Source organism: Erythrolamprus reginae, chromosome 6 (genome assembly GCF_031021105.1).
Source record: "Erythrolamprus reginae isolate rEryReg1 chromosome 6, rEryReg1.hap1, whole genome shotgun sequence".
Lineage (NCBI taxonomy): Eukaryota > Metazoa > Chordata > Lepidosauria > Squamata > Dipsadidae > Erythrolamprus > Erythrolamprus reginae.
Window position 1 is genome coordinate 12,344,375 of NC_091955.1, and position 13,804 is coordinate 12,358,178.

A 13,804-nucleotide genomic window follows, 5' to 3' on the forward strand; every position below is an offset into this window, starting at 1 on the left:
AAGTAAAATGCTTAGATTGACATTCTGAACATAGCATAGAATATTCTCCTTCTCGAGATTATGAAGGTCTTCATTAGGTGTATGGTTTCTCCAACTCTCTCCTCTCCTTTCACTTCCCCCTTCCCCTTCCCCTTTTCTCTCCACTCCCTTCTCCCTTCCCCCTTCCCCTTTCCCCTCAGGGAGGGAGACGAGCAGACAAGGAGCACGGAACAGACTGGCCCCGAAGGTTCTCTCCCTTCCCCCTTCCCCCTCTGAGAGAAGAGACGAGACAGGACAAGGTCCCCTTCCCCCTTCCCATTTCTCTCACTTCTCTCCCGAGACTTGAACAGGCCAACTGAGAACGGACCCTCCTTCCCCCTTTCGGTCTCGCTCACGGCGCAGCCGGATCCGGCTTCCCCTTCCCCATTTCTCTCTCCCTTCCCCTTCCCCTCCTTCCCCATCTCTCCTCTCCTCTCCCTTCCCCTTCCCCCTTCCCATTTTCTCTCCACTCCCTTCTCTCTTCCCCTTCCCGCTCTCTTTCCACCTCCTTCCACCTCCTTCCCCTTTCGGTCTCTCTCCTCTCTCCTCCCTTCCTCCTTCCCCTCTCTTCCCCATTTCTCCTCTCCCTTCCCCCTCTCTCCTCTCCCTTTCCCCTTTCCCCTCTCTTTCCCCTTCTCCTCTCATCTCCCTTATCTCCTTCCCCATCTCCCCTCTCCTCTCCCTTTCCCCGTTTTCTCTCTTTCCCTCTCCTCCCTTCTCCTCACTCTTCCCCTCTGTCTCCTCTTCCTTTCCTCTTTCTCCTCTCCTCTCCTTCCCTCTTCCCCTTCCCCATTTCTCCTCTCCCTTCCCCTCTCTCTCCTCTCTTCTCCCTTCCTCCTCTCTTTCCCCTTCTCCTCTCATCTCCCTTATCACTTTCCCTCTCTCTCCTCTCCTCTCTCTTTCCCCGTTTTCTCTCTTTCCCTCTCCTCTCCTCCCCCTTCCCTCTTCCCCTCTCTCTCCTCTTCCTTTCCTCTTTCTCCTCTCCTTTCCCTCATTCCCTTTCCCTTCTCCTTCCTCCTTCCTCCCCCATCTCCCTCCTCTTCTCCCTTCCCCTTCCCTCTTCTCTCCTCTCCTCTCCCTTCTCCTCCTCCTCTCTTCACCCTTCCCTCTTCCCCTCTCTCTCCTCTCCTCCCCCTTCCCTCTTCCCCTCTCTCTCCTCTTCCTTTCCTCTTTCTCCTCTCCTCTCCCTTCTCCTGCTCCTCTCTTCACCCTTCCCTCTTCCCCTCTCTCTCCTCTCCTCCCCCTCCCCCTGTCCTCTGTTCCCATTTCCCCCTTCCCCTCTCTTTTCTCTCCTCTTCCTTCCCTCTTCCCCTCTCTCTCCTCTTCCTTTCCTCTTTCTCCTCTCCTTTCCCTCATTCCCTTTCCCTTCTCCTTCCTCCTTCCTCCCCCATCTCCCTCCTCTTCTCCCTTCCCCTTCCCTCTTCTCTCCTCTCCTCTCCCTTCTCCTCCTCCTCTCTTCACCCTTCCCTCTTCCCCTCTCTCTCCTCTCCTCCCCCTTCCCTCTTCCCCTCTCTCTCCTCTTCCTTTCCTCTTTCTCCTCTCCTCTCCTTCCCTCTTCCCCTTCCCCATTTCTCCTCTCCCTTCCCTTCCTCCTCTCTTTCCCCTTCTCCTCTCATCTCCCTTATCACCTTCCCTCTCTCTCCTCTCCTCTCTCTTTCCCCGTTTTCTCTCTTTCCCTCTCCTCTCCTCCCCCTTCCCTCTTCCCCTCTCTCTCCTCTTCCTTCCTCTTTCTCCTCTCCTTTCCCTCATTCCCTTTCTCCTCTCCTTCCTCCTTCCTCCCCCATCCCCCATCCCCCTCCTCTTCTCCCTTCCCCTTCCCTCTTCTCTCCTCTCCTCTCCCTTCTCCTCATCCTCTCTTCACCCTTCCCTCTTCCCCTCTCTCTCTTCTCCTCCCCCTCCCCCTCCCCCTGTCCTCTGTTCCCATTTCCCCCTTCCCCTCTCTTTCCTCTCCTCTTCCTTCCCTCTTTCCATTTCCTCTCCTCTCTTCTCTTCTCCTCTCCTTTCTTTTATTCCCTTCCCCCATCTCCTTCCTCCCCCTTCCCCCTCCTCCTCTCCCCTCTGCTCAAGTATCTGGATTCAGGATCCATAAGAAGCTAATAAAATAGTATGTGGTTATTCCTTCCAGCTAAAATGAAGGAACCATTTAATTTTCCATGGGTTTTAAGGAGAAAACAATACAAACCTATTCTCCAAATGAAATCAGGGGGCTTTGAAACAGGCGGCTTCCTGACAGATCGCGCCACTCATATTGATAGATGTTTTGTAACTTTTAACAAACTCCAAAGCTGAAGCCTGTTTGTTGTTCTTTTGTTCTCCCTGTTTCCATGTGCAGGTGCTTGAAGGACGCATGAAACTGGAGTGCAAATGCCACGGCGTTTCCGGCTCCTGCACCACGAAGACGTGTTGGACTACGCTACCCAAATTCCGAGAGATTGGATATATTTTGAAAGAGAAGTATAATGCTGCGGTGCAAGTGGAAGTGGTCCGGGCCAGCCGGCTTCGGCAGCCCACCTTCCTGAAGATCAAGCAGATCAGAAGCTACCAGAAACCAATGGAGACCGATTTGGTCTACATCGACAAATCTCCGAATTACTGTGAAGAGGATGTTTCGACAGGGAGCGTGGGGACCCAGGGCAGGCTGTGCAACCGTACGTCCCTCGGGGCAGACGGCTGTGGCATGATGTGCTGCGGAAGGGGCTACAACACTCACCAGTACACCAAGGTGTGGCAGTGCAACTGCAAGTTCCACTGGTGTTGCTTTGTGAAATGCAACACCTGCAGTGAACGGACAGAAGTGTTCACTTGCAAGTAACCTTGAGACGGAGCAACCCGAACATGGACACAGCCACCACTTGGTTGTGCGGAACAAAATAACTACAGCATCAATTTGCACATTTTCTTTCTTTCTTTCTTTTCTCTGTTTTGGGTGGGGTGGGTGGGGTGGGAAGGGGGTTAGAACCGATCTCTTTATTTGTTTCTTACTAACACAGTTGGAAGAGCAATGCGTAATCTGTTGGCTAGAGTTGCTTTGATTCCATTAGTCCAAGGGACCCTGGGATGATGGATTAGGATGATGTTATTCAAGGTGAGCAATTTTTCCTTTTGATTCCTCCTCCCCTTGCCCACTGCAGTCCAAGGTATCGTAGAATTTTACTCTTAGATTAAGTTATACATACGAGACGATAGACGCAGGTTCCAGACAAAGATTTTTAAATTCAGAATGAGCGTGTAGATGCCCGACGGTGACTTTTTTTTTCCTATTTAAATAAAGGACAAAAGAAAGAGGAATGAAAATGTTAAGTACAAAACTAAGATTCTGACAGTGTTGTTTCAACACTTACTTCCGAAAAAGAAAGGGAATAAAGTAGGGGGAAAGGGCAAGCAGCTAAGACAAATGAAATACGGCGTTGGGAGGAACTTGGAGGATGGATTCATAGATAAAATAAAAGGAAATTCTGACAGCTCCCAGTAACACTGGAACCTTTTGAATGGACATTTCAGCAGGGAAAAAAAAGAGATTCTCTTATTTATGTTTTTAATATTATCAAAACTCTCTAAGCACTAACGGGTAGCCATGTCTTTACTTTGAACTAAGTGTAAAATTACTGGAGCTCTGACTTCTTTTATTTTCATTTTGGGTACTTGGTTCTCCCCGACGTTGTTTTGTTTTTTTCCAATGCTACTGATTTTATGGCACTCCACTGTTTTAAGCACAGTTCTGTCCTCGGACCAGAGGATCATTCAAGAGGGAGAAAAGGCAATTTGACAGTGTAAAATGGTGATTGAAAAAAGGGGATGGTTTGGCTTGTTTTGCTAATGAAAGCTGGGCCAGAATAGCCATCACATCACAGAATGGGACAACTCACTGCGGCCAAGTCACTGCAGCCAACTCTCCATATGACAAATTGCTGCAGGACAATTTAACAATACAATTTAATTATTTTTTTTTAAAAAAATCTTTTAATTTTTGTCATTCGCATTTCATTTTGTCCCTCCTTTTGCATGCTTTCTTAAATGGTTCTGTTTCATCATTTCATTGATATTAGTGTAACTCTTGTCCCATAGTGAGTCGTCCTGGGATGAGTTGATCATGGCTGGTTGTCCCAAAGCATGTTGGCTGAAGCAAGTTGGCCATTGTAGCCAGTTGGCTATGATGATCTGGCCATGGCAAATTGTCATAGACTGGCCCTCTTGCTGATTCTAGACAAAGATGAGCAAGGATATACAGTGGTACCTCTACTTATGAACTTAATTCATTCCGTGACCAGGTTCTTAAGTAGAAAGGTTTGTAAGAAGGAACAATTTTTCCCATAGGAATCAATGTAAAAGCAAATAATATGTGTGATTGGGAAAACCACAGGGAGAGTGGAGGCCCCATGGAGGCTTCTCCCCAACTTTTCCAGCCCTGTTTCCTCCCAGGCTTCTCCCCGCCTTTTCCGGCCCTGTTTCCTCCCAGGAGATTTCTAGAGAGGCCCCACGGAGGCTTCTCCCTGTCTTTTCCGGTTACAGTTTTGGAAGGTCGGGTTTGTAAGTGGAAAATGGTTCTTGAGAACAGGCAAAAAAATCTTGAACACCTGGTTCTTATCTAGAAAAGTTAATCAGTAGAGGCGTTTGTAGGTAGAGGTACCACTGTATCTGCAAAGGGGAGGGGGTTTCAAAAAAGTCAAACCACAGTCAAGATGGCAGCCGTGGTCCTGTGTCATCTTTCTTTTCCTGGGGATGCATTAAACCTTACACAACTTTATTGTTTTGTGGGGATGTGTATCTGGAATATGTCTTTCCTGAAGGTCCTTTCACTGTTTGTGTCATGTTTCTAGATCGCTGTGACCCATCTCAGTTGAATGGGACTTTGTATAAAATTTTTACACGCGCTCAAATTTCCAGTCTTCTGCAAAGCACTGAGGGTCTTCGTAGATTGTGGAGATGTATAGAGAGAGGAAGATCTTTGTATATCAGCTGCTTAACACCTGAAATGAATCTACACATTATCCAAGAATTGATGACACTTCAGTGGTGGGGGGAGACAGCTTCCTTCTGTTTCTGGGCCGCAAGTCACCAAATTCGGTGACTTCTAGAGATGAGGAATGACCCCATTGCACATTAGGCTATGAGAATGATATAAGGCCGTGATGGCGAGTCTGTGGCTCTGTGTGCCACAAGTGGTACACGGAGCTGTATTGGTGGGCAGGGGAACCTTAGGTCCGGCGTGGATGTACATGCCGGCCAGCTGATTTTCAGGCCTTCTGAGCCCACTGGGAGTCGGGAAATAGCCTATTTTCAGCCTCCAGAGGGGATGGGGAAGGCCGGTTTTTGCTCTTCCCAGATTTCCGAGCCTTGTGAGGCCGAAAACAGCCTCTCCCCACCCCCAGAGGTCCTTTGAAGGCTGGAAACGTTCCATTTGATGGCTTCCAGTTCAACTGAAAATTCTTATTTTTTGCTCTCCCCAGACTTTGGAGCCTTTCTAGGAGCCTGGGAGGGTGAAAATGGCCTCCCCCCTCCCGGAGGCCCTCCGGAGGCCAGAAATGACCTGTTTCCCAACTCCCAACTTATATCACTGGTATATATAGTCAGAAACATCAAAATGGAAATACAACTGCATGGTTGATGTCGTGCCCCTTTTTGATATGGGACACATTTCATGTATAAAAAAAAAAAGAATCCAAGCATCAATTGTATCATGGAAGCCACAAGCTTGATATTTTTTTAACCCAGATATATACAGTGGTACCTCGACTTACGAACTTAATTCATTCCGTGACCAGCTTTTTAAATGGAAAAGTTTGTAAGAAGAAGCAATTTTCCCCATAGGAATCAATGTAAAAGCAAATAATGTGTGTGATTGGGGAAACCACAGGAAGGGTGGAAGCCCTGTTTCCTCCCAGGAGATTCCTAGAGAGGCCCCATGGAGGCTTCTCCCTGCCTTTTTTGGGCCTGTTTCCTCCTAGAAGTTTCCTAGAGAGACCCCATGGAGGCTTCTCCCTGCCTTTTCTGGCCCTGTTTCCTATCAGGAGATTCCTAGAGAAACCCCATGGAGGTTTCTCCCTGCCTTTTCTGCCCTGTTTCCTCCCAGGAGATTCCTAGAGAGGCCCCACAGAGGCTTCTCCCCCCTTTTCTGGCCCTGTTTCCTCCCAGGAGATTCCTAGAGGCTTCTCCCTGCCTTTTCTGACCCTGTTTCCTTCCAGGAGATTCCTAGAGAAACCCCATGGAGGTTTCTCCCTGCCTTTTCTGCCCTGTTTCCTCCCAGGAGATTCCTAGAGAGGCCCCACAGAGGCTTCTCCCCCCTTTTCTGGCCCTGTTTCCTCCCAGGAGATTCCTACAGAGGCCCCACAGAGGCTTCTCCCCACCTTTTCTGGCCCTGTTTCCTCCCAGGAGATTCCTAGAGAGGCCCCATGGAGGCTTCTCCCTGCCTTTTATGGTTACAGTTCTGGAGGCTCGGGTTCTTAAGAAGAAAATGGTTCTTGAGAAGTGGCAAAAAAAATCTTGAACACCCGGTTCTTATCTAGAAAAATTCATAAGTAGACGCATTCTTAGGTAGAGGTACCACTGTACCTCTTCCCTGGAAAAAAAAAGACCTATCCTGAAAATAAGCCCTGGTTTGATTTTTTTTTTTTTTTACACGTCCACCCAATGTAAGCCCTACCTCCTGAAATAAGCCCCAGTGCACTCCGGATTGCATGCTGTGGGGTGATGCGCATGGGTAAAAATTAAGCTAGGGTGGGGATAGGATGATGGAGCTCACCTACTCCTGAACTTCAGAAAGTGAGGTGAGTTAGTGGAGGACATAGAAACATAGAAACATAGAAGATTGACGGCAGAAAAAGACCTCATGGTCCATCTAGTCTGCCCTTATACTATTTCCTGTATTTTATCTTAGGATGGATATATGTTTATCCCAGGCATGTTTAAATTCAGTGACTGTGGATTTACCAACCACGTCTGCTGGAAGTTTGTTCCAAGGATCTACTACTCTTTCAGTAAAATAATATTTCCTCACGTTGCTTTTGATCTTTCCCCCAACTAACTTCAGATTGTGTCCCCTTGTTCTTGTGTTCACTTTCCTATTAAAAACACTTCCCTCCTGGACCTTATTTAACCCTTTAACATATTTAAATGTTTCGATCATGTCCCCCCTTTTCCTTCTGTCATCACTCCCAAATAAGACCTTGTGTGTGTGTGTGTGTGTGTGTGAGTGTGTGTGTGTGTGTTTTCAGTGAAACATGGGTATATATTTCCAACCCTCCCTTTTCAAAATAAGGTCTGGTGCAAGATACACCCTTGGCTATTTGCTTAATCTCCTGTCACTAAATGCAAATTCAGTTTTTGATTGTTTGATGGACAGGTGCTCCCTTAATTTAACAGATTCTATGGGGTCTTTGTGACATCACATGCCTTGTGACTCTAACCATTCCTTTTTCCAATCTCTGCCAGCAATCACAAGGATGCAGAGCAGGTCCCACCACCACTACTACCACCACGATGGCATTACAATACCCTTGAATTGTCACGTCGAATCTATTGAAGTGCTGAGGGTGCATGAAAAAAAAAACCCTTCTCACCCATTCTCCTATGCCAGGGGTAGGCAAAGTTGTCTCTTCTATGACTTGTGGACTTCAAGTCCCAGAATTCCTGAGCCAATCATGTTAACTCAGGAATTCTGGGAGCTGAAGTCCACATGTCATTGAAGAGCCAACTTTGCTCTATACCCCTCTCCTATGCCAACGTTTCTTCACTTCTGCAATTTGAAAATGGGTGGACTTCAACTCCCAGAATTCTTCACCCGGCTATTCTGGGGAATTCTGGGAATTGAAGTCCACCCATCTTCAAGTTGCTGTGGTTGAGAAACACTGTCCCACTCAGTTCACTACAATTTTTTTTTAACTGAGAAACGCCTGTTATTTTTCTTCCCTAGCGTATAAACCCCAATTCAACATTTCAGTCGCAAGTCATCAGTTATGTGTAAGTATGGCTGGATTCCCTGTAACTCAGAGAAAAGGGCTCTTCCTTCCTTCCTTCCTTCCTTCCTTCCTTCCTTCCTTTCTTTTGCAGTGTTAGCATTATTCCTTCCTTCCTTCCTTTCTTTTGCAGTGTTAGCATTATTCCTTCCTTCCTTTCTCCTTCCTTCCTCTTTTGCAGTGTTAGCATTATTCCTTCCTTCCTTTCTCCTTCCTTCCTTTCTTTTGCAGTGTTAGCATTATTCCTTCCTTCCTTTCTCCTTCCTTTCTTTCTTTTGCAGTGTTAGCATTATTCCTTCCTTCCTTTCTCCTTCCTTCCTTTCTTTTGCAGTGTTAGCATTATTCCTTCCTTCCTTCCTTTCTTTTGCAGTGTTAGCATTATTCCTTCCTTCCTTTCTCCTTCCTTCCTTTCTTTTGCAGTGTTAGCATTATTCCTTCCTTCCTTCCTTCCATCCATTCATACATCCTTTCTTTTGCAGTGTTAGCATTATTCAGCAATGGCCTTTTCTTATCGTTTCACAATTTCCAGGTTTAGACAGGCGTTTTATTGGCTCTTTGGAAGAGATTAACATGCTAACCCCACGCCAGGAAAATAATGTAAACAACGTTTGTTGAAGTACATGTTGCAGCTGCTGCTGACTCAGTGGCACAGTAGAACAAGCTAATACAAGGCTGGTGTATTAGTCTGAGTTATTTTTAGGCACACGATTAATCTAACTAACGTGGATGGCATTAAACCATCCTTTTGTATATTGCTTTTTTTTATTTAAAAAAAGGCATATTCCTAAAACAATACGGCAGGTGATACAAAGAGGGTGTGCTTATAAACACGTATGTTCTCCTAGGTAAGGGAAGGACTTGGTAGTCAGTTCGCTACTACAAACTTGAAAGCGTGACAATAAATCACATTGTTTAAGACTTAAGCAAGCAGCTGCTACTGAAACTTCCTGCCTGCTGTGGGCATCCCCCAAAAGGGAGAAGGTTAAAAAAAAAAAATCAAGGTGAGGAGTTAGCACTGCATGGTTGAAAGCCCATTGCTTTTCTTACATGTAAAATTTAAAAAAACCCAGCAGGACTTCAACAACCCAGTTGCAGCCTCCTTACTTGAGACACAAACCCCCCTGGGAATAAGTTCAGGAAGTTGAGTTGGAATGACTCAATATATAATACCTCGTGGCTTCAAAAATGATGTGTGCTTTTGGTTTTTCATCTTCAAGAGTGGATAAGTGCAGATTGGTGCTTTCCAAAACAATTCACTTCGTTCTTTGTGAACAGTGGTACCTCTACCTAAGAACGCCTCTACAGTAGTACCTCGACATACGAGTTTAATTCGTTCCGGACCTGGGCTCGTAAGTCGATCAACTCGTATCTCGAACGACTTTTCCCAATAGGAATTAATGTAAACCATTCTAATTGGTTCCAGCCCTCAAAAAAGTGCCAAAGTTAGTCTAAATTATGAAAAAAAGACATGTTTTTAATTAAGAAATGTACATGTACATATAAATGAACAATAAAGTTTCTTACACTTAACTGGTAAACTTTCTTAAACTTTGAAATTTACATATGTACACACAGTAGCCTAATCATCTGTTTTTGCCTTTTTGGCTGCACTTTCACTTGGAGCAGCTCTTTTCATAAGAAATTTATCCAATGACATCTGCTTTGGCCTGCTTTTCAAAATGTTGCGAAAGTGAGTCAACGAGGTGTCATTGAAAAGTGCAGCTGAACGACTCGTAGCTACTTTCTCTGGATGATTTATCGTGTAAATTAATTATCTCCTGCTTCGTTTCTATGGATATCATCTTCTTCTTCTTCTCAGCGGCCTTTCCACTAGCGGACACTTTTTTGGGACCCATGATGCACACAAATATACACTCGCTCTAAACACTGACACCACCGAGACGAGATATTTTTTTTCGCGCCGAGATAACCGGAAGCCAACTAGCAGAAGTTCGGCTCGTATCCCAAATTTGAGCTCGGGTGTCGAACAGAAATTTCGCTCTCGTCGCGGCTCGTATCTTGGAATACTCGCATGTGGAGCAGCTCGTATGTCGAGGTACTACTGTACTTAAGAACTTTTCTAGATAAGAACCGGGAGTTCAAGATTTTTTTGCCTCTTCTTAAGAACCATTTTCTACTTAAGAACCCGAGCCCGGAAAAATTTTCCAGGAAATTTAAGAGCGGCCCGAAGGCCCGGCCAGTTTCCTGCCATTTCCCCTGGATTTTTCTCTCTGGCACAGTGAGTCTGGGCACAGAAAGGCAAAAGAGGATGCTACGCCCCGGCCGGATCAACTCGGCTTTAGCCAAACCGAGGAGTCACCACAATGAAGGAAAGGCGCCAGCTATAAAGCGAGTGAGTGAGAGGAGAGGGGAGCCCTTCAGCATGGGAAGGAAGAGGAAGCAAGTAGTAGCAGCAGCAGCAGCCGCCTTTCGGTCAAAGGAGCGTGAGGTTCCCCCCTCTTGCCCGCCTGGGTTTCTCTCTCTGGCGCAGTGTATGGGAGGCAGCTTCGCGATGGGTGTATCGGAGACGCATGCTCCTCCTCGCCGCCTCAAAGTCCCTCTTTTTTTTTAAGCCTTAAAATTTTGGATTTTTTTGATTCCCCTCACTTTCTTCCTTTAGCAGCGACTGTCCTTCTCCTCTTCTTCCTCCTCCTCCTCCCACCCAAATTCCAAGCTTTTATTTCTTTCCTAATGAGTCTATATGCTTTTACATTGATTCCTATGAGAAAAGTTGCTTCTACTTACAAACCTTTCTACTTAAGAACCTGGTCACGGAACAAATTAAATTCTTAAGTAGTGGTACCACTGTATAGTTGGATAAGCCGACTGTATCTATTTGATTGGGATAATTTTGATTCTTTCTGTCCCCAGTTTGATGGAATGTATGGATCAGAAGGGGCATCTGATAGGATGCCATACACAATATGTATGAAGCAAATGAGTTTCTAGAACAAGAGGAGTCGAATCTTCCTCAAGTCCTTATTTGTGACTCTCTCTGTATCCTCCAAACATTGTTGTTTTTTTTAAATCAAATTTAATATTATTCCAATTTGAGTATGAAATTGTTGAATTTGAAAATAAACACACCAATTGTAATTCATTTTAATGGCTTATAAATCAGGGTGGGTTTTAACTTACCTCCCTGCTCGTTCGCTTCCTCACGCACCATGTGGGCAGGCAAACAGCTTCTGCACATGTGCACAAGTGAAAAACAAGATGGCGGTGCCTACGGTGCCACCGAGAGAGCCGGTTTGGGGGTGTGGCTAGCCAGCCATCGCTGCTGATTTGGCAAGTAGGGGGAAATTCCTGCTCTCAGTTCTATAGAACCAGTGTGAACCGGCAGTAACCCACCTTTGATATAAATGTGATAGAAAATAGGGCAATTTTTACTGCATCCAATATATCTGTGATGGCGAACCTATGGCACGGGTGCCACAGGTGGCAAGTGGAGCCATATCTGCTGGCACGTGAGCCGTTGTCCCAGCTCAGCTCCAACGTGCATGTGTGGGCCAGCCAGCTGATTTTTGGCTTGCCCAGAGGCTCTGGGAGGGCATTTTTGGCTTCCAGAGAGCCTCCAGGGGGATGGGAGAGTGCGTTTTTACCTTTGGGGCCTTTGGAGAGGGCGAAACACTAGTCTACTGGGCCCACCAGAAGTTGGGAAACAGGCTGTTTCCAGCTTCCAGAGTGCCTTTGATGGACCGGGGAAGCTGTTTTTGCCCTCCCCAGGCATTGAATTATGGGTGAGGCTGGGAATGTCCTGTTTCCCAAATTCTGGTGGGACCAATAAGCTCGTGTTTCACCCTCCCCTGTCTCCAAAGGCTTCCCTGGAGCTTGGGAATGGTTAAAAACGCCCTCCCCATCCTCCTGGAGGCTCTCTGGAAGCCAAAAACACCCTCTCAGAGCCTCTGTGAGAGCCAAAAATCAGCTGGCCGGCACACACATGCACGTTGGAGCTGAGCTAGGGCAACGGATCATGTGCCAGCAGATATGGCTTCATCTGCCACCGGTGGCACCCGTGCCATAGGTTCGCCATCATTGTGCTAAACCATGGTTTTTTTAAAAAAACACATAGGCTTCAACCATGCAACATCTTTGTCCAAGTCACAATTCATCCAGGTTCTGAAATGAGGGTTTTTTTAAAAAAAATCTAGGAAGCTTAATCATGATCATTAGTGACTGCATGATATAAGACTCCTTGGGAATCATTAGCAGATCTAGAGGAGTAAATGATAATATAAGTGATATCATTGATTTTTATTGGATTTGTATGCCGCCCCTCTCCGTAGACTCGGGGCGGCTAACAACAGTAGTAAAACAGCATATGACAATCCAATATTAAAACAGTTAAAAACCCTTATTGTAAAACCAAACATACCAACACTCCGCAGTCTGCATTGGTTGCCGATCAATTTCCGGTCACAATTCAAAGTGTTGGTTATGACCTATAAAGCCCTTCATGGCATCGGACCAGAATATCTCCGAGACCGCCTTCTGCTGCACGAATCCCAGCGACCGATTAGGTCCCACAGAGTGGGCCTTCTCCGGGTCCTCTCAACTAAACAATGTTGGTTGGCGGGCCCCAGGGGAAGAGCCTTCTCTGTGGCAGCCCCGACTCTCTGGAACCAGCTCCCCCCAGAGATTAGAACTGCCCCTACCCTCCTTGCCTTTCGTAAACTCCTTAAAACCCACCTTTGTCGTCAGGCATGGGGGAACTGAGATATTTCCCCCAGGCCTATATAATTTCTATATGGTATGTTTGTATGTATGTCTTTTTAATAATGGGGTTTTTAAAATATTTTAAATTCTAAATTATTAGATTTGTCATGAACTGTTTTATTGTATTGTGAGCCGCCCCGAGTCTATGGAGAGGGGCGGCATACAAATCTAATAAATAAATAATACAGACATACCATGCATAAAATTGTAAAGGCCTAGGGGGAAAGAGTATCATCCCCCAGATGCTGCACATATGTTGAGAAGCAAGTCCACATGGGTGGCATTTATGTAGTGACACCACAGAAAGGTATTGTACATTTCCTGGTACACACCTACGCCCCTTGATAAATATCTCTTGCGTCAAATCCTCATTTGCTATGCTTGATTTTTCAAACCACTTCTTTATGTCGCTGCTGTGTGGCAGAACAGACCGATAGAATTGTAACATTCTCAGCTCACAATTCAACATTTTTTTCTAAAGCAACAACAGCAACACCTTAAATATAAAATGTGATGTCACGTGGTGTCCCCAGATGCAATTATGAGTGTTAGAACAAGCTCATGATGTTGGCACTCGTCAAATATTCAACTTCATAATCTCTCTGTTCCAAAATATTTAATTGGATTGTTTCATTAGCATCTAGCATCAGCTGCACAGATTGAAATCACAACTAATGCCGACCTCCATGCGTTTAGAAAATATTTCACTGTTAAGTGATAATTTTGTGAAGCAGAACCCCCAATTACAAAATTCGTTGACTTCTCGCACGGGAAGCAAAAGTCACTTCAGCTGGTAGAAATATATTTCCCTTTCTTTCTTTAGCCCACGCGGTTCCTCAGTTTTGATGGAGATCGTCACAGGACATTTTAATTCTAGATTCAAAAGAGTTTGCGCAATAAAATGTCAGGTCCCTCTTCTCAAAGAACCATTTTCCACTTACAAACCCGAGCCTCCGAAACTGTAACCCGGAAAAGGCAGGGAGAAGCCTCTGTGGGGCCTCTCTACTGTATTTGTAGAGATACGGTATCTCTGATTGTCTTCCATATCAAATTCTGGAAATTCACTTGTGAATCTGGGGGTACTTGCAGGAAAGAGCCCCTAGAAGTTTTTTAAAAAA

The 13,804-nt window shown here is 45.7% G+C and overlaps 1 protein-coding gene across 2 annotated transcripts in view; it reads left to right on the forward strand.

Annotated features, from left to right (window-relative positions):
* WNT7B (Wnt family member 7B) overlaps positions 1–4,325 on the forward strand; it is a 170,582-nt gene extending 166,257 nt beyond the window's left edge. The window contains exon 4 of one of the 2 annotated variants that reach the window (XM_070755259.1): positions 2,351–4,325. In XM_070755259.1, coding sequence (XP_070611360.1) covers positions 2,351–2,830 — 480 coding nt within the window. In that variant the 3' untranslated portion in view covers positions 2,831–4,325. The remainder of the gene's footprint in view (positions 1–2,350) is intronic. The other variant, XM_070755258.1, reaches the window with a different exon arrangement.
* Positions 4,326–13,804: the final 9,479 nt, after the last annotated feature.